We start from the raw sequence: 23,811 nt of genomic DNA, 5'->3' as shown, positions 1-23,811 counted from the left end.
CTTGGCTTCCAGGCCATGGGCATGGCTCCCAGTCCTCTGATGTCAAAGGGGCATCTAACGTTGTCACCTGTTGTGGAGTTGGAGGGTAGAAATAGAGAGGACCCAGGATTCAGGGATTAGGGAGAAGGCCTCTGACTGGGGGGAAAAGGGGACTCTTTCACTGAGGGTGTGTGGCCACGCATGCATCGGTTGGAGCGGCAGGGCCTTTGCGTGGGTCTGCGTGTGGGGACACATGTGGGAGAGCTCACCGCATGTGGGCGAGACCAAGGGCCCATGTTCTCTCCTCCCTGGATGCCGTATTCTGTGCACCTGACCTTAAGCTGACAGGTTAGAACCTCCCAGTTCATAGATTTTATTTTTTGTAAAGCCCCTTTTGTAAAACACTAACCTCAGCTAAGAGGAAAGAAAGAAGAAAAAGAAAAAGAGCTGAGTTCAGCAGCTGCAGTTTGCTGCATTTTTCATCTTGCATCAGCAAGTTGGGACCACAAATAATCTGGTCTTACATGCTCCAGTGATGCTGCTGTTAAGACTTCACCCTCCTCCTAAGGTGCTATGTTCCTGGGAGCCTGCATGGCTCCCTTCCCTGGCTCCTGGCTCAGGTGGCCAGGAGGTGGGCAGACAGGGCAGGGAGTCCAAGCAGGAGGAAGGGCACAGAGCGGGAAAAGCGCTGGCTAGCGTGGGGGTGTGTAATTAATTTTTGAATGGTTTCTGGGATCAGCTAAACATTTCCTTTTAACCGGTTCCCCCCAGCCTCACACCCTTTGTTAGTTCAGGAAAAATGTCATTTATAATGGATGTTGCCTTGATAAATTGCTCCAGAGAAGCACAGCATTCTCATCAGTCTATATAATGAGAAAGACTCCTAGTGGTGGTATAGCTGCCCAGATATTTGCCTGATAGGAAAAATATTTGTCTACCCAGTTTCCTCTAGAAGGCTTGGAATGGAGGGCCCAACGCCCCCTGAAGCCTGTGGCTCCGAGAATATATTTGCCCTGAACTTTTTTAGAGCAGACCCCAACCATGCCTGGTCCTCCCTGCTTCCTGGTGGGTCTGGGATGTGGTGGGCAGGCTCCAGCCCACAGTACTCACATCGGTCTCTTTCTCCCTGCTTCGCCTCCTGTGCTGAAAGCCGAAGAGGATTTGAGTGCAATTGGACTGCCTTTTTCTTATTATTCCCATGAAGAAAGATCATAAACAGGTATACAGTGAATTCTATTTTTCAGAGCTAGTTTTGCATAGGGTGGTTTGGTTTCATCTCCCAAACACTCTTGTGTGGATATCACAGCCACTTAGGCATGGAGAGGTGCAGCGGGCATTTTGACCCGAATCCTCCGCCTCGTCTCTGTCTTCCTTTGCCCTTCTGCGTGTTTGAGAGTGGACACTCTACCCAGCCTTCCTCCACAGGGACCCATTGGATTCTCCTCTGTAGGTCTCCAAGGCACTTCTTCATGTTAAGAGTGGTGCTTAAGGATGTGTGTTAATTCTTGCAGGCCACTGGGGCCTCCTTTAGTGAATGGCTGTTATCAGAGAAAGCAGAGACGCTTTTCCAAGTTTCTAACCACCACCAGGCAGGATAAGAGGAAGGGGGGAAAGGCAGACACACTGGAGGGCATTTTTGGGAGCTGAACTATCTTGGTGCTCAAGTTAATGAAACATTGATACATTTTGCTTTGCTGCTAGCTGAAGATCTGCCTATAATTTTACTTTTCAAGGGGAGGTGTTAGGAGAGTTCTTAGATCTCCTGCTGCTTAGAGAAAGTCCTCCATGCTTCCAGACACTGTCCCAATCAATCAATCCCTTCCCTTCCCTCCCCTCCCTTCCCTTCCCCTCCCTTCCCCTCCCCTCCCCTCCATTTTTTTTTTCTTGCTAATTCTCTTCCTCCATCCGGTGGCAACTGAGTCCCTTTTGAGTGTCAGGCACTTCTTTGGGCACTGAAGGTTTAAACATGAATAAGATGGTTTCTATTCTGAAGGAACTCATAGCTTAATAGGAGAAACAGATATGAAAAATATAAGTTATGATACAGTGATGCCAGTGCAATAATTGGAGTTTGTGAAACATGATTAGAGTTGGGACAAGGCATTCAGGGAAGGTTTTCTGGAAGACCTGGTACCTGAGCTGGGTTTGGAAGGGTGAACTGGAGAAAGTTTAAGGAGAAGGCTTTCTCGGCAAGGGAAGCAACACGGGACCAAGGCGTATGAAACATCACGGCTGGGGAACGTGTGTGTTTGAAGTTGCTATAGGGTTGGGATGGCAAAGAGGAGAGATGAGATGGGAGAGATCAGTACATCCTGATCATGGATGGGGATCAGGGTGGGAAAGGTGGGTTGTAGAAGCCCAGGGACTTCTCCTTCAGTGACTTAGACTAGAAATACACAGGGCTCCTCATAACAGCCAAGGCTGGCATGCCAGGCATGGTCCCTGGTACTTCTTGGGAATCTCGGTTACTCTTCCCAGAAACTCCTTGCCCCCTTTTATGGATGAGGAGCTCAGTCACAGAAAGGTGAGTTGGCCTAGGCTATACCCTTTGTGACTGGCAGAGCTGGGGCTTGAACCCAGGGGATTTGGTGCTTGGAGTATTGCTGTCAGCCACTGTGCTTCCTGCCTCTCAGAAGAAGTTCATGCTCAGCCTAAAATGCCACTCAGTTTAGGCTGAGCATTCATCTCTGACTTTTCTCCATATGTTATGTTTCAGGAAATGTGATTTGATGCAAGAATCTATCTGAATCTTTGTAACAATATGCCATGGAATAATAGGGTTTGCATGGATTGTGAGGCGAGAAACACATTCTGTGGAAGTTGAAGGGAGAGGCAATGTTGGGAGTAACAGAATTGGGTAGGGGGCCTGGGTCTTTGAGTAGGAGGTCTTCAGAATTGGGAATGGGAAGAATGAAGGCTGGAGCTGCTAGAACTAAGAGCAGAAGAACTTGGCTAATGAGACTTCAGTTGTCAGCGTCTTCGGACAAATTACTGGTCTGGGAAGAGCATTTGAGAGTGACCACGGCAGGGGCACCTGCCAGCCCCTTCTCAAGGGAGTAAACCTGGTGCTTTCTACTCATGAGCAGGAGGGAAGGGAGGGGTGGGGAGGGAGAAAGGGAAGAAATCCATCCTCGTACCACCAGCAAGAACCGTATCAGCATTCAGAGAAAGTTGAAAGAAATCTTTCAGCTGGCTGGCTACCTAGCTCAAGGCTAACCACACTCTTAACACAATAATAAGTCATCCTCACTGAATAATTAAGTAGAGAGCCTTCATAAGTATTGACTTAATGTGACAGCAAGTCTATAGTGACTTGGGGTTTGCTTATGTAAACACAATCTCTTGTTCAGCTTACTTAGCAGTTCAATGAAATAGAACAGTCCTTCAATTAAAATCAAATGATGCATACGTTTAATTCTTTCTCCTCTTTCTGAGTAATAAGAGGTTTGGAACATAGGTGAAGGGATTTGGGAGAGAAGTGGAGAGAAGGGGATCTGCCCATCTGCTTGTGTTTTTGGAGGACGTGGAGTGTATCCAATGGCGGTCTCATGGAGAAGATGTGGCCTTGGCTCCCATCTCTGGGCCCTGTGGGAAGATCCACGTGGACTTGGGTTGGCCTCTGTCCCATCTAGGCCCTCCTGACCCTCTTCCAGAGCAGACTTGGACCCCCTGCTGTGGTTGGCATATTGGTCTCTTGTTGGTGGCTGGGGTCTGATTGATTGCTTCTGGTCAGCTGGGGTTCAGTGCTCCAGCCACAGCCCTCTTAGGTCATTTCCCATGGTCACCTTCGTGGCTCCCCCAGAGGAGAGAGGGGACACTGGGTGAGCTCCAGGCTGGATGGCAAGGGGGGGCCAACGAGGCACGTGACACCATAGTGACTCCCTTGGATGGCTGCAGGAGAGAAAGAAACCTTTATTCTGTGGCTTCAGAACACTGGGAGAGGGGGATGGGTAGGGGGCTGGGCAGAGTTGGGGGCTGGAGAGAGCACGGCAGAAGGGAAAAACCAGAAAGTCCCCTGGCTTTGGGGCTAGGATTTGAACCTAAGTCTTCTGGCCTTGCTGCTGTGTTATTTGTGAGTTAATTAACCTCTCCAGGGCTCTATTTCCTTAGCAAAATGGAGCAATGATACCAATGTCAGAGAACTGTTTGATTACCACTCAGTGATGGTAACGAACCCTTGTTGCGTGGCCCTGTGCTAACAGAGGAGGTGCTTGTTAATACATCAGAGAGAACATGGCCCTTTGGCTTGAAGGGACATACCTCCTGCCTTCTACATGGTGTCTCATGCTAAGGATTGGGTGGTCGATCCTCCTAATGTTAATCACAACATCAGTGAGCATTGAGGGAGTGCTCACTGTGCTGCAGGCACTGTTCACACACATACGCACATTTGCTCACTGAATATTTCATTTAATCCTTGTAAGGACTGTCTATTAGTCTGTTTTCACACTGCTGATAAGGACATACCCGAGACTGGGCAATTCACAAAAGAAAGAGGTTTAACTGGACTTAAGGTTCCATGTGGCTGGGGAAGCCTCACAATTATGGCAGAAGGCAAGGATGAGCAAGTCACGTCTTACATAAATAGCAGCAGGCAAAGAGAGACAGTTTGTGGAGAAAAACTGCCCCTTATAATAACCATCAGATCTTGTGAGACTTACTCACTATCACGACAACAGCATGGGAAAGACCTGCCTCCGTGATTCAGTTACCTTCTACTGGGTCCCTCCCACAGCATATGGGAATTCAAGATGAGATTTGGGTGGGGACACAGCCAAACCATATCAGACAATATGCAATTAAGTACCATTATTACTTCCATTTTGCAGATGAGGAAACTGAGGCCTCCTTTTATTACCTGCTCAAGAGCACACAGCCAAGAGGAGCTGAGCCAAGGTTCAAACATAGTCAACGTGACTTTAGAAATTGGATCTCATGGCTGGGCGTGGTTCTGTGCAGGGTCTAGGTAGAGGGGTTCTTGAAGAAGTCAGGACCTCTTGTGGGAGGAGATCAAAGATTTCTACTTCCAGCAGCCCCCCTGAGGTCTTGGTTGTGTCCTGAAGTGTTTGGTGGCCGTTTCCCAGGATAGCCCTAGGCTCTTTCTCCAACCTGCAAGCTCCTAGGATCTGGAGCAGCCCAGGAAAGAGTAGCCAGGTCTTCTCTGAGATGGTGGCTTTTCTGTCTCAGCCGCTTTGTCTTAGGATAGAGAGTCAGTTGAATTTGCTGAGGCTTCCAGAACCCGTAACGTTTTCTCTGACAGAAGGCTTAGAGAAATCATTGTTTATAATAACTCTGGATTCCTGAGGCCTAGTTCAATTAAAGTTAAAGAAATAATTACAATCATAAGGCTAGTTTATTAAAAATGAACACAATGAACTGTGTCTTCTATTAGCATCTTTTGAAATACACTTCTGAATCTTGTTGGTTCATAAATTAACATTTTCTCCATTTGTAACCAGGGGGCATAAACTCTATTGTCTCCTGCTTTTTAACCGCATAACATGATTTCATGTTTAAATTTTCATACATTGACACGATCTACGTCCTTGCCATTTTGATAGCAACGTAGCTTTCCCTGGTGTTAATGTCTATCTGAGCCGTTCCTTTCAAGTGAAGCTGGAGAAAGAATCGAAGGCCAGCTCTGTCTTCTTTCATGAATTTGATCATCATCTGTCTTGAAAGTTGCTCTCCTTGAAGTGCTCCTGTTACTGGGAAATATGGGAATTCTTGATTTTTGTCTAACTTGGGAGAAAGAATTCAGCCGAGTGACGCACAGTGAGGGTTAAGCAGCAGAGTTTCCTGAAGGAAGATAAAGTAAGCTCCAAGAGAGGAGCTGGCTGACCTGGCTGGAAGAATAGCAGTAGCAGTGTTTATTTAAAGAGACAGTACACTTTGAAGGACAAGACCGAGCAGGCTGCTCAGAAGAATGAGCCAGCAGCAGCTAGTGCTGGGGGACTCTCTTAATGAGAATCTTACCTGATTATTCATGAAGGGGCGTGAGGTGTTGTTATTTGCAAGCATGTTTCGGGAGGTCCCTTTGGGCTAGGGTTGTGCTTGCTAGTCCACATGTTAAATGTCTCATTGGCATTGAAAATCTCCATGCAGGGCTGTACTTTTTACTATTACAGTGAGCAAAAGTCTCCTCTTGTGCGAGTTATTGGAGGCGTATGCATGCTTGTCAGTGGGGAAAGTCCCACCACGTTTATCTCTGGGTATGGCATGATAAGTCCCCTTTAGTGCTGGAAGAGCCCAATCATAAGGCCAGAAGTAGACAGTGTAGCCGTTGTCTTTTCTGCTGAGTGTCAGTGGACAGCATCTCCAGGACTTCATTTCCCAGGGGCCCCCCTTGCCTGCCTACATCTGGCCATCTGCCTACTCCAACACTCCTGCAGTCCTGGCTCTTTTGCATGGGCTGGACAGACCGTTTGTGGGTTTTGTTTTTGGCCTGTGTGGCCTTTCTAGTGTGTGCTGCTTCCGATCGCTCAGGACCTGGACAAAGGAGGTCATGCAGAATTAGAGAGCGAAGCTAAATAGTAGTCAAGAATGTTTCCGTTTTTTTTTTTATACGGAGTCTCACTCTGTTGCCCAGGCTGGAGCACAGTGGCATGATCTTGGCTCACTGCAACCTCTGCCTCCCAGATTGAAGTGGTTCTCCTGCTTCAGCCTCCCGAGGAGCTAGGATTACAGGTGTGTGCTACCATGCCTGGCTAATTTTTATATTTTCAGTAGAGACAGAGTTTTGTCATATTGGCCAGGCTGGTCTTGAACTCTTGACCTCAAGTAATCCGCCTGTCTCTGCTTCCCAAAGTGCTAGAATTACAGGCGTGAGCCACTGGGCCTGGCCGAATGTTTCTGTTCCAAGTGACAGAGACCCAACTACCATAAGAAAAATAAAAACGATCAATTGGCTTACATAATAAAATATAGAAAGGGCAGAGGAGAATCCCAGGGACTCAAGTACAGATAGGTCTTGGTCTCTTTCTCTCTCGTTCTCTCTCTCTCTTGCTTTTCTTGTACCTTGTTTCTGCTTCTCCCTCCAGTTAGCTGCATGTGTATTCTTATTAGGATTATGAGGGTAGAATTGTGGTTCACATCTGTGGTATCTTAGAACCAAAAAGAAAAGCATGTTTTCCCTTGCCTGCCCCATTAGGAAAACTTGAGACAAGGACCCTGTTGGGCCCAGCTGACATTATTTCCTTATCTCTAGGCCAGTATGGCCAGGAGGAAAGGGGTGCTGTGGCTTCCCAGCCCAGGTCATGTTTCCCCCTGGGCCCAGGAGGTGGCATACAGCCTTTAATAGAACCACCTGGCCTTGGGAGGCTGAGGCAGGCGGATCATGAGGTCAGAAGTTAGAGACCAGCCTGGCCAATATGGTAAAACCCTGTCTCTACTAAAAATACAAAAATGAGCCAGGCGTGGTGGTGCGTGCCTGTAGCCCCAACTGCTCGGGAGGCTGAGGCAGAAGAATCGCTTGAACCTGGGAAGTGGAGGTTGCAGTGAGCCCACATCACGTCATTGTACTCCAGCCTGGGTGACAGAGCGAGACTTCATCTTAAAAACAAAAAACACACACAAAAAAACAAAACTATCTGGCTCAAGGAGGAAGTCCTCTTCCCCAGCCCACCCCAGGGGAGCTGCTGTTCTGGGCAGAAAGAATAATAAGTATCCACTGCACAGTTAAAGTATAAACAGGAAGGAAGGGAGCCAAGTTGGTCCTTGACTTCATGAAACCAGTGGTGGCGGAAGGACACAGGAGAGGATGGAAGATCAGGTTGTCCACAATGAGCCCTGGAGGTGTCGGAAAGCAGCCATGTAGGTGACATTCATTTTCCCTTTTCTCAGTGTCACATTGCATTGAACCCACTTAACCAAGGCCTGCACTGCCAGAGGGGACGTTAGAAAGCCATTCCAGAGGCACTTGGGTCTATTAAGGCCATTTTCTCAGCGTTTCCATAAATTGTCTATGAAACCTATCATGAGTAATTTGCACTTCTTGGAAACCCTTTTTTCCCTCCATGAAATATTCAAGTGCCCCATTCCTTTGTGTCAGGCAATGCTGGTGGCCACCCTTGTTTGTGTCAGCCGCCGTACCTGGCCTGGTGTGCTGGCTGCAGGGTGTGTGACTGTGCGATCCAGCCTTTCTGAGCTTCTGTGTCCTCATTATGAAATATGCTACTTCATGGGATTGTTCAGAAAATTAAATGAGATAATAGCGCCTGTCACATAGTAGGTCCTCAGTAAATGTCAACTCCCTTTCTTCCCATTCATCTTCCACTTCTGCAACCAGGACAAACCTGGTTTCCGTGGCAGTAACGTAACAGGTATCACCTGATAAACGAGAACTTCACTCAGGCCTGGAATTCTAGCACTTTAGGAGGCTGAGGTGGGTGGATCACTTGAAGCCAGGAGTTTGAGACCAGCCTGGGCAACATGGCAAAATCCCATCTCTACTAAAAATACAAAAAAAATTAGCCAGGCATGGTGGTGCATACCTATAATTCCAGCTGCTCTGGTGGGTGAGGCACAGGAATTATTTGAACCTGGGAGGTGGAGATTGCAGTGAGCCAAGATTGTGCCACTGCCCAGCCTTGGCGACAGAGTGAGACCCTGTCTCAAAAAAAAAAAAAAAAAAATAAAAATAAAACAACTTCAGACCAGTATGTATTGATCAGCTTTGGAAAGTTTTGGGGTTCCCCAGTATTATTCTACATTAGACAAATTTGGGAAAGTATGCTCTTGGGAAGGTGTTTACAGCCTGGACCAGGGGAGGTTTCATTGATAACAATTGCCTGTATACTTCCTCTTGGTGAAGACCAAAGCATAGTGCTGGGAAGTATGTACCCAAGTGTAACTGTGTGTCTCTGTGGCGATAGGAGTATGTGTGTGTGTGTGTTTGTACACAAACACGTGCACTCTTTGCCACATAACTGTGAGCTTTCTCCGGCTTTTTTTTATGGGTAGGCCATAAAGTGTGGATATTTAAAGCTGAGACTAGGACGTGAGGTCTGAAAGGTACCCACGAGCCCAGCTCTGAAACCTGTGCAGGTGGCCACATTCTCAAACTTCAGTCTGCCTCAGAATCACTGGGAGGGCTTGTTAAGGTGCAGATTGCTGGACTCTGCTCCTGGAATTTCAGATATTGCTTGTCTGAGACCAGGCAGGGAGATAGGGTGGAGCTAGAGAATCTGTATTTCTTAGAAGTTCCCAGTTGATATGATGCTGTTGGTCTGTGGACCACACTTTGAGAACCAGTGACCTATAGAAAGTCCACCTGTACACCCGCAAATCTAGATGACTTCTGCCTGTGTGGTTTGATCTTTGTACACTCAGCCCTCCTGTCTTCCCCTTTGCTGGAGACTATGTACTCATCAAGTAGTGTTGCCAGGCTGGGTGTGGTGGCTCACACCTATAATCCCAGCATTTTGAGAGGCCAAGGTGGGTGGATCACTTGAGGTCAGGAGTTTGAGACCAGCTTGGCCAACAAGGTGAAACCCCATCTCTATTAAAAATACAAAAACGAGCCAGGCATGGTGGTGCACACCTGTAATCCCAGCTACGGTGGGTGGGGCGGGGGTGCTGAGAATCACTTGAAACCGGGAGGTGGAGGCTGCAGTGAGCCGAGATCAAGCCACTGTACTCCAGCATGGGCAACAGAGAAAGACTCCATCTCCAAAACAAAACAAAACAAAACAAAACAAAAAACAAAACAAAACAAAACAAACAAAACAAAACAAAACAGTGTTGCCAGATCCAACAAATAAAAATATTGGGTACCCAGTTAAATAAATACTCTGGATAAAAAAGAAAAACTGTTTAGTATAAGTATTTCCCGGATATTATGTGGGATACACTTATGCTAAAAAAAGATATTCATTGTCTGAAATTCAAATGAACCTACACATTCTTCGTTTAATATGGCAACCTTTTCATCCAACTGGGGGTCAAGTGTCTCTCTCTCTCTCTCTGTCTCCCTGCCTCCTGCTGCTGCTTTCCTGCAACTGAACAGGCTACAGCTGCCAAGGAAACACGCCCAGAGAGGATTTGTTTTCCGGACAGATCCACCTGCTGCCCTGAGCTCACTTGGCAAACTTGGCTTGGTCTCAGCCGAGATGGGCTTGGCTTCTCTTCATTTTGGTTCTCTTGCTGGCTCTGTGTTTTTTTCCTATCTGTTCCTCTTTCTCTTTCTCTCTCTCTCTCATGCCTTCTTTTATGCCATCTCTCTTACAAGGGATTTAAAAGGCAGGAATCTGCAAAGTGATGGGGCTGATCCAGGAAAAGTCTGTTCTCAGCAGCAAGACCAGAGTCCAGGAGTGACCTCCTGGTGTTGGAGGGAAGAGTGACATTTGGTCTAGAGAGGGCACAGAGATCACCAGCAGCCTTGTAGTATGAAAAGCATAACATTTGCCTTGGAGAAGTTTGCCTAGCAGTGCTGGGGTGAGGGGTCATGGCTGGAGTGGGACAGTGTCCAGGGCTTGAAGGAAATTGACACCACGTGGTCTCTGATGCTGGCAGAGGGAGCCCACTACTGTGGACTTGATCACATATGGAGGGGCAGAGAGAAACTTCAGCAATCAAAGGCCTCCTGGAGCCTTGGGCTTGGACTCTGTGTCCTCCTAAACAGCTCCATTTGTCACTTTATCTTGCCAAGGCTGCTGGACGCTGAGGATGGAGCAATGGAGGAACAGAAGGCTTAGCTGCTTCTCTTCACTTTGCCATACCCTTTGCTGTCTGCTGGACTCAGGCCTGTGTTCTCCCCCTCCCTTTGCTATGAATAGCTCTCCAAGGCCCTGGCACCAGCAATCAGGCCTGCTTTGAAAGAAGTAGGTCGTAACCTCAGAGGAGTGAGGGGCTGCTCTTGTCAGTGGTCACTTGGGGGCCTAGCCAAGGGGCCCTGAGGGCCTTGCCCTGCTTTGAGGGCTGTGTTACTCTTCCTGTGTCCCCAGCATGGCGTGGAGAAGGACAGTGGGGTCAGGAGGCCCTGGTTTCCAGCAGACTGGGGTACGGTAGAACGGGAGAGTGAGAGGGAGCCCCGTCTCCTTGATGCGCTCACTTGCCCTGTGTGGGACCCAGATCCACCCTGCAGGATAAGTGGGTCTGTTTTTCCTTCTGTATCAGACACCAGGGAAAGCTGTTCCTGCTGTGCACTTGCAGTGGCAGGCGCAGCGCTAGGCAGAGAAGGAAGATGAAGATGATGCCTCCTGTCTCCATCGGGCGCCTGCCATTCCAAGTGCCCTCACACATTGTCTCCGTAGCTCTCTGTCGCAGCCCAAGGCGGGAGGTTGGCAGGCGTGACTCTCCCTGTTTGTTCACTGGGGACACTGAGCCCCAGAGACATGACAGGCCAGCCCAAGGTCACACAGCCAGCGAGCGAGGGACGGAGCGTGGCCATGCGACAGATACCCACTCCTCTCCCAGTGGGTGGGTCTGCCCCTCCCCTCTTCCCTGAGGAGTCCCTCTGGCCAGCCCCACCTGGGTCTGGACGCTTTCACCTTCTGTTTCCTGGCTGGCTTCCTCTACTCCTGCCTCTTTCCCTATGGCTCTGCTCTCCTTGTGGCCCGTCAGGGAAATATTTGGGATTTCACAAAGGGCAAAGGAACAGGAAGCCATGTACTCCCCATTCATGCTGCTGTTCCTTCTCCAGCGTGTGGGGCTGGAGGCATTTGAGAAGCTTCATGGATGGTGAGGCCAGTCGAGGTCCTGAGCGTTCCCAATGTCAGGGATGGGAGAACAGGCCTTGCGGGAGGGAAGCAAGGCTCCCTGTGCACTGGGGGGAACTGGCATTGCCTGGGAGGCTCCCAGTATCTGCAGAGAGTGTGTGGGCCCTGCGGTCTGCTGTGGTGGGCAGTGTGCTCCCCCAGGGAGATAATCAAGCAGTGACCTCTCACTGTCCCAGTCCCTGGCCCGCCAGGCACGCTACCCCGGCCCCTTAGCTGGGGTTTCCTTTCTGATGTTGCATCCACGCTTGCCATTCCCATCTTTTGTCTGTTAGCCACACGGCAGGGCTCGATGTGTATTTGGAGAAAGGATGCATGGCTATCTACACCTGCCCAGAGGAGCAGCTGTGGAGGATATGGATGAGGAAATCAATGGAATCTGCCACTCTGGGAATGCGTGTTCTAGTTGGAAAAGAGGGCAAAATCAGGAACTCCTCATGCAATGAATCTTTCATTTGCCTGGTCCAGGCTATGTGTGTATGTAGCTAGAATATGGAAATGGAAGAAATCCACACAGCTAGGTGGGAAGGGCTTCACTGGGAGGGACTGGTGGGGCAGGAGAGAGCTGGGCCTGATGTGCGATGGCCTGGCATTAGAATGGACTCCTGCATTAGAGCTAAGGCCTGGTGCTTAGATGCCCTTTGGTGGGGAGAGGATGGGAACCAGTGGCTTTGCTCATTATCCAGTAGCCTTCTTGTCCCACACCCTGAAGGAGCTAGGTCCTGCCTTTATCTTCTTGCCCACCTGCAGCCCACTCAGGTGTTGGGACCTGATCATATCCCCTTAGCTTCTTCTGGAGGGAGACATTTGGCCAAAGCAAACAGTGAAGTCTTTGAAAGGGCTGCATTCGTTTCCTGGGGCCGCTGTAGCAAAGTACCACAAGCTGGGTGGCTTACCACGTAAGTTTATTCTTTCACTCGTCTGGAGGCCAGAAGTCTGAAATCAAGGTGTTGGCAGGGCCATGCTCTCTCTGAAGTCTGAAAGGGAGTCTGTTGCATGCCTTTCTCTTTCTCTTAGTTTCAGGCACTGCTGCAGCCCTGGGCATTCCTTGGCTTCTGGCTTCATCACTCCTGTCTCTGCCTCTGCTGTCTCATGGCATTCTTCCTGTGTGTCTATCTCTTCTCTTCTGATGAGGACACCAGTCATTGGATTTAGGGCCCACCCTAATCCACTGTGACCTCACCTTAACTTGATTACATCTGCAAAGATCTTATTTCCGAATAAGGTCATGTTTATAGGTCCTGGGGATTAAAATTGCAACATTTTTTTGTGAGGGGCATATAATTCAACTCAACGGATTTTATCTCTAAATCCCATCTACCTGTTAGAGTCTCTGTCCCCTCTCAAGCCACCTCTTGGGTCTCTGGAGGTCTGGGACATGAATGGAGACTCCCACCTCCCCCTCTCATAGCACTCTCTCTCGTTTGCTGGCTGTGGAGGGGGATGGATGTGGGTTTTGACATTTAAGATGGAGTCGTATCGTGCAGGGGTGAAGGATTGCTTGGAAATGCTGCTGCTGCTTGTTTTGAGGAAGCAGAGGGTGCATTTATGGGCAGAAGAGAAGGCAGAGACAACTGCAGGTTTCCTCCTCTTTTCCTGTGGAAGACATTGCTTTCCTGAGGTGCAGAATGATGGCTCTGGAAGGGCCTTCAAGGGCTCCAGACCCTCCTCCCACAAGGGAGCACTGGGGCCTGCCAGAAATGGTACCCACCTTGTTGGAGCTCTGGACTTGAGTCTTGGCTCCATTACTCAGTGACTCTGTGATCTTGGAGGCAAAGTTGATGGGATAATAATAACTGCTTGTCAGATCTCATGGAGCATTTGTGAGGGTTAAATGATAAAAGATGGATACAAAAGTACCTTTTAAACCATCATTGTGGTAAAATACACATAACAGAAGATGTACCATGTAGGTGTACAAGTCAGTGGCATTAAGTATATTCACATGGTTCTAGAACCTTCACTGCCATCCATCTGCAGAACTTTTAAATCATCCCAAACTGTTAAAGTGCCTTTTAAAGTGCTAATTAGGGTACTTTTTATTCATTTGATACATAAGAAACTGGAGTCCCGGAGAAGCAGGGAACTTGGGCATGGTCACCCAGTGAGTTAGGGCAGAGCTGAGTTGACTCTTGGTTTGGTGCCCATGACCTTCTTTCAGCCTGCAGGGGCCTGGGACACATCCCAGGAGGGTTTCCTCCTCTCAGAACCATACCTCAGGATTGCGGGGGCCTCCAGAGAAAAGAATTTGTCCAGTGGTGGGACATACTCAGCCCGTATCTGCATGGTGGGGCCCCCTCAGCAGGCACCAGCACCTTCTCGTGGAAAGCCTGCCTTCTCTCTCCTGGCTCAGGCTGGCTAAGTCCCTCTCAGCCTCCTGTCTCTCTCTTTCTACCTTTTCCTTTCTCAAATGGGACAGGATTCCAGTGGAGAACCAGGGGAGCTGAACCTGGGGTGAACTCAGAGATGGCTTCATTAGGTGCTATGTGTGCAAAGGATGTGGACAAGGGATTTGGGTGACCCGGGTTCTGGTCCATCCTGCAGCTAGCTTGTAGAGTCACCATAGAATTCTCATGGAGTGCATGGTGACTGAAGTCCTACTGAGTTCCCATCATTGGGAAATGCCCTTGAACAGACCTTATTACTAGCTACTTGGAGCTGCTGTGAGACATAGTTGATATGATACATGAGGGCTGTGTGTGTGGCAAAGGACACTCACCTGTAGAAGGTGATGATTGTCACTTGACATGGCAGAGGGGGAGCATCCTCCCCCAGCCCAGGCTGCTGGTAACATTCCTGGCCAGGGCCCAGGGCAGGAGGAAGAGGAAGGAATGGAGATGGCCATGCATGTTAGACTTGGATGCCCCGTGCTCCATGGAACCTTCCACATATAGGTCTGGAGCTGAGGGCTGGTGACAGACCCAGCTCAGACACTGTCTGCCTTCAAGTGGCTCATGGCCCAGTGGGGAACATAGAGCTGTGCACAAAGAGTTTTGATGCAGGAAGGCCGATTCTGCCTGGTGGGACTGGGGTAGGGGTAGAGGGATGGCAGAGGAGCCTTTGCTCTGGCTTAATGCAGAAGAGACCAGGGGAGGATGTCTGTGGCATGTCTCACCCAGGGACACTCTTTTGCCTCCCTGGCCACTGGCTTCCTTGACCCTCAGACAGGTCCTATGAAGCATCTAGGGAAGGGACTATTCACCCGTTCTGCTGCTGGGATTTTGCAGTGCCGGGCTGAAGGACTTGGGCAGGCTCATCCAGGACTGCAGCCCCTCAGAAGGTGGACCCAGCTTTCCTGCCTGGGGTCCAGGCATTCTCCACAAACCCACCCGGCTCCTCCCTGTGTTCCTTTGCCTAACAGAGCCATTTAGAGCAGGCTGTTTCTGTGCCTTGTGGGGTCCTTTTTGTCAGCCAATCGCTGGGTTTTTCTTAAGCCGCACTATGTGCCTGTGTCTCCGGGAAGTCTCTGTCCTCAAGGAACTCACAGCTTGAGCCGCCGCAAAGACTTGGTTCCCCCGACTTTCCTCCCCTCCCTCTTCCTGGCTTCTTCCACCCTGGGAAGCTGCAGGGAGGAGATGCCACTGGCAGGACAGAGGAGACAGAAGGCAGCCAGACTGAACCCCTGTTTTCTCTATTGCGTCTTCTACCCGCCACCAGGTCCCGGCTGGCCGACTTCCATGCCAATTGTCGAGCCTCCTACCAGACGGTCACCAGCTGCCCTGCGGACAATTACCAGGCGTGTCTGGGCTCTTATGCTGGCATGATTGGTAAGCTCTTCCTGCACACCTGGGCTCTGTGGGTCCTTGCTGCCCCCATCTCAGCAGGGCAGGGGCCGCAGCCCAGCTCAGGGCCAGCCAGGGGAGACAGCCCGAGTCCGGGCTTCTCTGCAGCAGATTCAGAGAGAACTGCAAGGGGAAACCAGGGGAAAGGCAGTTCTGTAACAAGGAGGAGAACCCAGCTCTTTATCATGGGGGAAGGAGGGCCCCAGGGGCCTTCTAAAGCTTTCGAAATAAGAAGCAAAGGTAACATTTATTGCACGGTTCTGACGTTCCAGGCTCTGCACTGAGCGGTTTACATGGACTGTCTTACTGAATTCTCCCAACAGCTCTTGCTAGGGGGGTGGTGATATCTCCATTTTATAGATGAGGAAACTGAGGCTGTAGAGAAGTTGAGTGACTTGCACAGGCTCACCTCGCTGATAAATGTCAGCACTGGGGTCCGATCCCAGGACGTGAGCCTCATTTACCCTGATTCTAGAACACTGGCTGCTTGTTGGTGAAGGAGAAAGCAAGGGCCCACACTCTGGGAGGGGCTCCAGGGCATCTTCTCTGCCTTCCTGGTGGCGAGGAGCCCAGTGTCCTCTGTGCTGCTGGCCCCTCTGCCCCTGCTGACCCCATGGTCCCTGGGATAGTCATGCCCAGAGTTAGCAGTGTGATTGGGATGGATGGGGGTTTCGGGGCCAGATGAGAGGATGGGTACCAGGCCTCTGCCCTGCTGTGCCTGGGGTTGGTCTGTGGGCCCAAGGGGAAGGCCCCACCGCACCTCTCTCCTCTCCCCCACCTTTCTCCCTGCCCAGGGTTTGACATGACACCCAACTATGTGGACTCCAGCCCCACTGGCATCGTGGTGTCCCCCTGGTGCAGCTGTCGTGGCAGCGGGAATATGGAGGAGGAGTGTGAGAAGTTCCTCCGGGACTTCACCGAGAACCCATGCCTCCGTAAGTTCTGGATGTTCTCCCCAACCCCAGCAGCCCCTCCCACCCCTCCTGGAGTCTGTCCTAGCCATTCCCATCTCCTTCCATGGGGATGGCTGGTGATGTAGATGAGGCTTCTTCGCCATGGGTGTTGCCCGTGGGGACCTTGGGTTTTGAGCTCTTGGAGATTCACACCAGAGCTGTCAGTAGGCCAGCCTCAGTTTACCACCAGAGGCCTTAAACCTATGTCAAGCCTGTTATTTGGTCTGGTCTGTTATTGGGACAGCTTCAGCTAGTTTCCTTTGGAGACTGAGCCCTCTCATGAAGATCGCTGGCATCTGTCATGTCTCCCTTTAATGAGTTTGTTTCCCTCTGGAATCGACTTCCTTTTCACATCGTCAAACTCCTAACCCAAAAGCTAGAGAGAGGTTAGCCACAGTCTAGCTCAGTCTGCCGTTGATCTTTCCAGCCCAACACCCATTGCCACCCATGCCCACCTTAAGATTTCTTCCCTCTTTCCTTCCCTCCTTTATTTATTCTGTCCATCTCTCCATCCTTCTGTTCCTCCCTCTCTGTGTGGCACTGGAGATTCAGGGATCCAAGTCATCGAGGAGGTGCCTGACGGAGGTAGACTGAGAGGGGTCACTCATGATCACAGTGCAAGTGAGCTGCTCTAGGGGAGGGGTCTGCACGGGGTTCTTGAGGAGCTCAGGGTGGGGATGCCCAAGTCAGCCAGGAAGAGGGAGGCCCTGAAGGCTTCTTGGAGAATGTATCTGTGGATGGTTAGCTGGGCATCGGTCAGTTGAAGAGGCAGGGGGCGCCTGCCAGTCCACCCTGGGCAGAGGTCCTGGGCTCCACAGAAGACCATGGCGGGTGGAGGGAACTGCCAATCACGTAGCCTTGCTACATAGCACTGAAGATGACCAGAGTGGCAGAGTTATCTGGACAGGTAGATAGCATCCTTGTCATGCAGGGCCTTGCAGGCCTGAGGCATTTAGATCTTCTTGTCCTGTGGGGGTGACAGTGCTGCTGTGGCTGTTTGAAGGAATGTGAGCAAGGGTGACATCAGATCAGCATTCCAGAAAGCGAATCTGCCTGTGTTGTTAGGCAGCGGGGGTCAGAGTGAATCAATTCCGACAGGTGACATGACACAGAGAGGTCCATCAGAAGGCCATAGTAGCTGCTCACAGGGGCACACAGTGGTGGCTGTGAACCAGAGCAGTGGGAGGGGAACAGTGATGGGAGATGGGGTGGAGGGATCTTTAGGAGGTGGGCTCAGCGGGCTGCCAGCGGGTGTGCAGGGGGGCACCATGGGTGACCCTCAGGATTCTGACATGGGGGGCCAGGGTAGATAAGAGATGATACCTTCAAGGCTGCAATATGAGGGGTCAAAGGGAAAGGAGTGTTGACAAGGGTAGGAGTAGACGCCTAGCCCAGGCTTAGACATAACGAGTTTGAGATGTGTGTGGCTCGTGGAGGCGGAGATTTTCTGGGCACCTATCTGGATGGTGTGGGAGGAGCGGAGGCCACCCAGGGAGAGCCTATGGTGTGGCATGGGCAGAGGGCTGAATGTGGGGCCCCTGCATGCAAGGGTGGGGACCTGGGAACATCCGAGGAGGCACAGGGGCTGGAAGAGCCTGTGACTAGGGAGCTGGGGGTGAGAAGCTTTGGGAGGTGTGGCTGGTGGCACCATGCAGCGGAGGTAGCCCCCTCCTCCCCTAGGTTCCCGTGCATCCCACCCCCTTCTTTTTCTCCTTTTTTCTTCTGTGTTCCCCATCATGTACACTTCTTGCTATTCTGGCTTCTGTGTTTCTTAACCTCTCTCTTGCTATATTCTGTAGCTGTGAGACCTTTGTAGGTATCTGAAAAAGAGGTTCAGCAGAGGGAATTTGGCTGTGCTATACCCTGTCCTGGCTTCTGGAGTATTCCAGGGAAGGGGGTGGTCAGGGTGAGGAGGATGAGGAGCAGGGACAGGAGTGACGGACGTGGGTTCTGACTTCTCTGCATCTACCCTCACTCCCATCCCAGGGAACGCCATCCAGGCCTTTGGCAATGGCACGGATGTGAACGTGTCCCCAAAAGGCCCCTCGTTCCAGGCCACACAGGCCCCTAGGGTGGAGAAGACGCCTTCTTTGCCAGATGACCTCAGTGACAGCACCAGCCTGGGGACCAGTGTCATCACCACCTGCACGTCTGTCCAGGTGAGGGGGTGTGGCTGAGGTGTGGGGGGAGCACCATGGCACCGGAAGTGGCATGGGAAATGACTCAGCTGAGGCCAGGGAGGGAGGGTCCTCCCTTTCCATCAGGGACCCAAGAGGCAGGGAGGAGCTGCCGGGGGTCATTCTTCACCAGTTCCTTCATTTGGGCATTCATCTTGCAAGTGTTAAACCCCTGTTACATCACAGTATTACACCTGCCTTGTGGGCTGTAGGGTCTGAGGAGCAGGCAGTGGGGCACAGCCTCGGTGCAGATGCAGGGGGAACAAGTCCTGGCTGTGTGTGGGGCAGTGAGGCACCCGTCTGAGTAGGGCAGCAGGCTCGTAGGGTCAACAATGCACATCCACAGTGCCAGGATGCAGACTTGAGCAGGGACCCAGCCTGTCGGGGGTTCAAGTCCCTCCTGGGCACCCATTGCAGAAGTGCGTGTGCCTGTTCTGGTTATGGAAGCCCTCCTCTTCTCTTTCTGCCTCCTTCCCCTTCCTTTGTGGGCTCCCCTGCTCAGGAGCAGCTGACCTCCAAGTGCCCTCCTGGAGGCTGGGCAGGGAGCTCTTCCATGTCCTGCTCCCTCCACTTCGCTCCCCTCCTGATTGGAGCTGAGATGCTGTTGTCACCCTTGGGCAGCTCCTAATGACACTGGGCATGCTTGAGTGGCTGCAAGCAGGGGGCTCGGGGTCCTGCTCCGCAGACAACTGCTCAATTTCATGCTAGAGCGGTGAGCAGCTCAGCGAGTCAGGGCTGTGCCACCTGTCAGGTCCTCCAGACCCTACCAGCCTCCTGCATGCACCCTTTGACCTGAGCCTCTTGGACCGGCCCATCTGGGGAGAGTCTGACTCGGCAGGATGCTGGCAACCTTCCCAGGACTCCCACTGTGGTTCCTTGTGGTCATAAAGTCCAAAGCCGTGGCTTTGGGACCCCCACCCAGCCCCCTTCACCATCAGCCCTGATGATTCTGAGGCCCATTTAATTCTTTTTCTTCTGCAGTTTGCCGAGCCATCGGTTGCTTGGTTTCTTGTAGCCCCAGCCTGGTTTTCTGCGGTCTCACCGTCGGGGGGCCTGGTCAAATCTTGGTTTGATCTCAGTGGGGATACAGGTGATGTGTATGTGAGATGATATATGCGAAAGCGCTTGGTCAGTGGAGGAATGCTGCACAAATGTTAGGCGTTACAAATCCGGGGGCTGAGGAGGCTGCCTGGCAGGTGGCTGGAGGCCTACGGACTAAGTCAGTCTGGGCAGGACAGCTGAGAGAGCCTACCAGGAGGAAAGGAGGAGAAATAGACCCTCCAAAGGGGTCCAACCTCCACCGCTCTCCAGGCTTCTCAGAGAAATGGAAGAGGAAGGTCCTCTGATTCAGTTTTAATTACAATGTTTTTATTTTTTATTTTTTTTTTGAGACGGAGTCTTGCAGTCTCGCCCAGGCTGGAGTGCAGTGGCGCGATCTCAGCTCACTGCAAGCTCCGCCTCCCGGGTTCACCCCATTCTCCTGCCTCAGCTTCCCGAGTAGCTGGGACTACAGGCGCCTGCCAACATGCCGGCTAATTTTTTTTATTTTTAGTAGAGATGGGGTTTCACTGTGTTAGCCAGGATGGTCTTGATCTCCTGACCTTGTGATCCGCCCGCCTCGGCCTCCCAAAGTACTGGGATTACAGGCGTGAGCCCCCACGCCCAGCACAATGCTTTTAATGAGCACCTGCTATCCCATGCTGGGAGCTGGAAGTGTCGAGTGAATAAGCCCTCACCCCTGCCTTTGGCTTGCCTGGGGCTGGCATAGGTGCCTCCCCTCCTTCACAGCCCACATCTGTCCCCTGTCTCTTAGCTCCCCTAGCTTGGACCATCTCTGATTGAGTGGCTTTATGGTGGCCCTTGTGGGGCCCTAGGGTGTTAGGGGCACCCATAGCTATAGAAGGGAGTCTCTGAGTGATCACAGGGACAGAGAGCTGAGCCTGGATGGGAGGAAGGGTGGGGGGAGCCTGTACACCATAGATACACCCTAGAGAGAGAGGCAAGGTTATTTTGCTGATATCCGTCCTTCTCTGTCCTTCCTTCTTCCTTGGGGGAAGGCTTAGGGACCCCTAGATATGGTAGCCAGTTGGGTCCCTACATGGGTATCTGTATGTCAGGACTTGAAGGACCCTCCAAGATCTTCCCAAACCCAAGCCACCAGAGGCCTGGTGACGACAGCAGCGTGTCCACAGCCCCACAGCCAGTTGGCAGTCAAGAAGGGCCAGGAACCCTGCCTCCTGGCCACCTTCTGGTTCCTCCTCCTCCAAATCTGCTCCCCACAAAGGACTTTCCCACGGTGGGAGTGGGGCTGTTGAGTGGGGCTGTGGGAGTCTTGGATGCCACCACAGTAGAGCCAGGAGCCCCCTCCCAGTTGGCCCTGTGGCCGATGTCTTAGGTCCTACTCTCAGAAGTGTCTCCTTCAGGCTTTGGCCCCCTCTCCAGGCAGCCCTGCCTGCCTAGGGCTCTGTGGACCTTGGAGAGGCCTGATAGGGTCTGCAGAATGGTCTCTCCTGGGGCCTTCTGGCCCTGCCCATGTATATTAAATATATACCTTGTCTGAATTCCCTTGCCCTTCTCTCCATCCCACTGGGCTCTAGAGCAGGGAACCTGAGTGTCAGGTCAGTCTTGGACACCTGCAGGATGGGTGAGCCAGCTGCTGGCCTGCACTTGGCCATTCCTCAGAGCAAGACGTCTCTCCTTGCTGTCTCCCACTCCTCTCCACCTGGTGCGTCCTACCCTGATGTCACCTCTTGGGAATGCCTTCTCCGATTCCATCCACACCAGGTTGCCTTCCGCCTGCTCTGGGCTCCCGCTTTGTGTGTTCATGGCCCCATCGTGATGTGTTCTCTCCCCTGCTAGGCCAGGGCCCCCAGAGGCCAGAGTGGCATCTCACCCTCCTGTGTCACCCTGCGTAGCTGGGTGCACAGTGCCTGGCATGGAGTGGGTGCTCTGTTCAGGTGGAAGGAGAGACCCCGGTGTCCCCGGTTCATTTGATTCATTGAAACTCCCTGCTGTCCTAGAGGATGGGGTCTGTGTGTTTCAGTGCCCGCAGCTCTCTTCCTTCTCCTAGGTGCCCTCTGTGTGTGTAGGACTGGGCAGCTGCAGAGGTGAAGATGCTTTTCTGTTGAAGATGTAGGAAGGTTTGTTAGAGACTCTTGGTCTTATGATGGGGCCTGGACCAGGGCAGTGCAGTGAGGGCGGGGGAGAGACGGGTGATGGTTGGTGCTTTCCTGGCCATGGCCTGCTGTTCTCCCCGACACTCCCTTGGGGCTGCTCTGGGCCCAGAATGCCAATTTGCAGGACCCCATCAGATCAGCTAGAGTCCCACCTTTCCCAGCACTGGGGAGCCCTACAACACACCATCTCCTGTGCCTCTCTGTCTCCACCTGCCCACCTGTGATTTGGACTGCCAGTCGCATCTTGGGCAAATTAAAAATGAGTTTTGAGAGATTGCCCCAAGGCCCCATCACCACATACCTGCAGCTGACTCTGCAGCCAGCAGCCACCTCTCTCTCCTCCCTCCTCCTGCCTGCTCCTGGATAGGTCTCATACCCAGCACACAAGCCTGTGGACCTCAGAGCATGGGACTGAGAGACCTGTCAGTGCATTCATTCATTGACTCAACAGAAATTATTATTGTGTGTCACTACATCCCAGGCACCGAGGCTAACAAGCGTCATGGGCCAAGACCCTGGTCCCGGTGCTGGAGGACGGACAGGATGAAGCTTAGATGGCTATGAGGGAGAAGGTGACTGGTGCACCTGCTGCGTGCGGGACTGGTAGAGGGTGATGGGGTCCAGAGGACGGAGCAAGTGCATTGACTGGGAGTGGAGGCCAAGGACTCGTGGGCATAACAACGCCTGCTGCTAGGCCTGAAAAGAATCGGGAGAATGCGTGTGGGGTTGCAGTGGGCGGGCTGCCCCAGGTGAACCAGCAGCGGAGCCGCGGCAGAGTCAGGACAGCACAGAGTGCTGATTGGGGGTCTGCTGTGCCTGGTTTTATAAATGAAGTGTTATTGGAACACAACCACACCCTGTCTGCATTGTCTCCTGTCACAGGCAGCGTTGTTGTTTTGATGGAGACGATGCGAGAGGTATGAGTTACTGGGGATGGGAGAGGTGTGAGTTACTGGGGATGGCCCAGGTCAGGAAGGAAGGCCAGGGGCACTAAGATTTAGTGGGGGCCAGGGACAGAAGCAGGGAGCACAGGAGAGCTGCGGCTCCAGCCAGCAGGACAACACTAGACTAGCGCCTGGGCCAGACCAGCGAGGCTCTGGGACGGCTGGCCTGGGCTTTGGGGGTAGGCAGGAGGTGGGCAAGGAAGATAATAATTTCCTTCTCACTTCCTGGGCAATGGAGCCTCCCTGGGAGAAAGCTCTGGAAGGATGTCTTTCCCACTGTCCTCCTCTGTGTCTGCATCCTTCCCCCAGTGCCATCTGCAAGGGCCAGTTCTTTCATGCTTCTGGTGGCACCTACAGCGCAGCCCTCGGGGGTCAGCTCTTCCCACAGTCCCCGTGCTGCCTCCACGGTGGAGGATTTGCTGTTAGTGGCCCTGTGTCCTGCCATTCTTGCAGCCTAGGTCTGTGTGCCTTGGAACTAGAGCCACAGATGCTTCCAGGGGATGAGAGGCTCTGGGTAGGATGGAGTAAGCCCCAGGCTGTTTCCCTAGACCCACAGGCAGACTTCTCTCCTCTCTGTGTATTCGTCTGCTGTGAAGGCAGTTGTATTAGTCTGTTCTCACGCTGCTAATAAAGACATATCTGAGACTGGGTAATTCAAAAAGGAAAGAGGTTTAATGGACTCACAGTTCCACATAGCTGGGGAGGCCTCGCAATCATGGCAGAAGATGAAGAACAAAGGGACGTCTTACATGGTGACTGGCAAAGAGAGAGCGTGCGCAGGGGAATTCCCATCTGTGAAACCATCAGATCTCATGAGACTTACTCGCTACCATGAGAACAGCGTGGAAGAGACCCACCCTCATGATTTAGTTATCTCCCACCGGTTCCCTCCCAGGACACATGGGAATCATAGGAGCTACAATTCAAGATGAGATTTGGGTGGGGACACAGCCAAACCATATCAGTGGTTATGTGCGAGTTTATTTCTCTATTAGAGTATGAGCCCCTGGAGGGCAGGGAGGCACTGAATTTGAGACACTGGTGGTTTTGGCATCAGAGGTGGTCTCTCTTTCTCTCTGCCCCTCC

The 23,811-nt window shown here is 51.8% G+C and overlaps 1 protein-coding gene across 4 annotated transcripts in view; it reads left to right on the top strand.

Annotated features, from left to right (window-relative positions):
* GFRA2 (GDNF family receptor alpha 2) overlaps nucleotides 1-23,811 on the top strand; it is a 94,975-nt gene that overhangs the window by 65,524 nt on the left and 5,640 nt on the right. For all 4 annotated transcript variants that reach the window (XM_032143855.2, XM_032143854.2, XM_032143852.2 and 1 more), the window contains 3 exons: nucleotides 15,351-15,460; nucleotides 16,270-16,410; nucleotides 18,415-18,587. In XM_032143855.2, the coding sequence (XP_031999746.1) occupies nucleotides 15,351-15,460; nucleotides 16,270-16,410; nucleotides 18,415-18,587 (424 nt within the window). The remainder of the gene's footprint in view (nucleotides 1-15,350; nucleotides 15,461-16,269; nucleotides 16,411-18,414; nucleotides 18,588-23,811) is intronic.

Source organism: Hylobates moloch, unplaced genomic scaffold (assembly GCF_009828535.3).
Source record: "Hylobates moloch isolate HMO894 unplaced genomic scaffold, HMol_V3 SCAFFOLD_22, whole genome shotgun sequence".
In the NCBI taxonomy this organism is placed as follows: domain Eukaryota; kingdom Metazoa; phylum Chordata; class Mammalia; order Primates; family Hylobatidae; genus Hylobates; species Hylobates moloch.
Note: the sequence above shows the minus strand (reverse complement) of the source record. Positions and strands in the feature narration are given on the sequence as shown.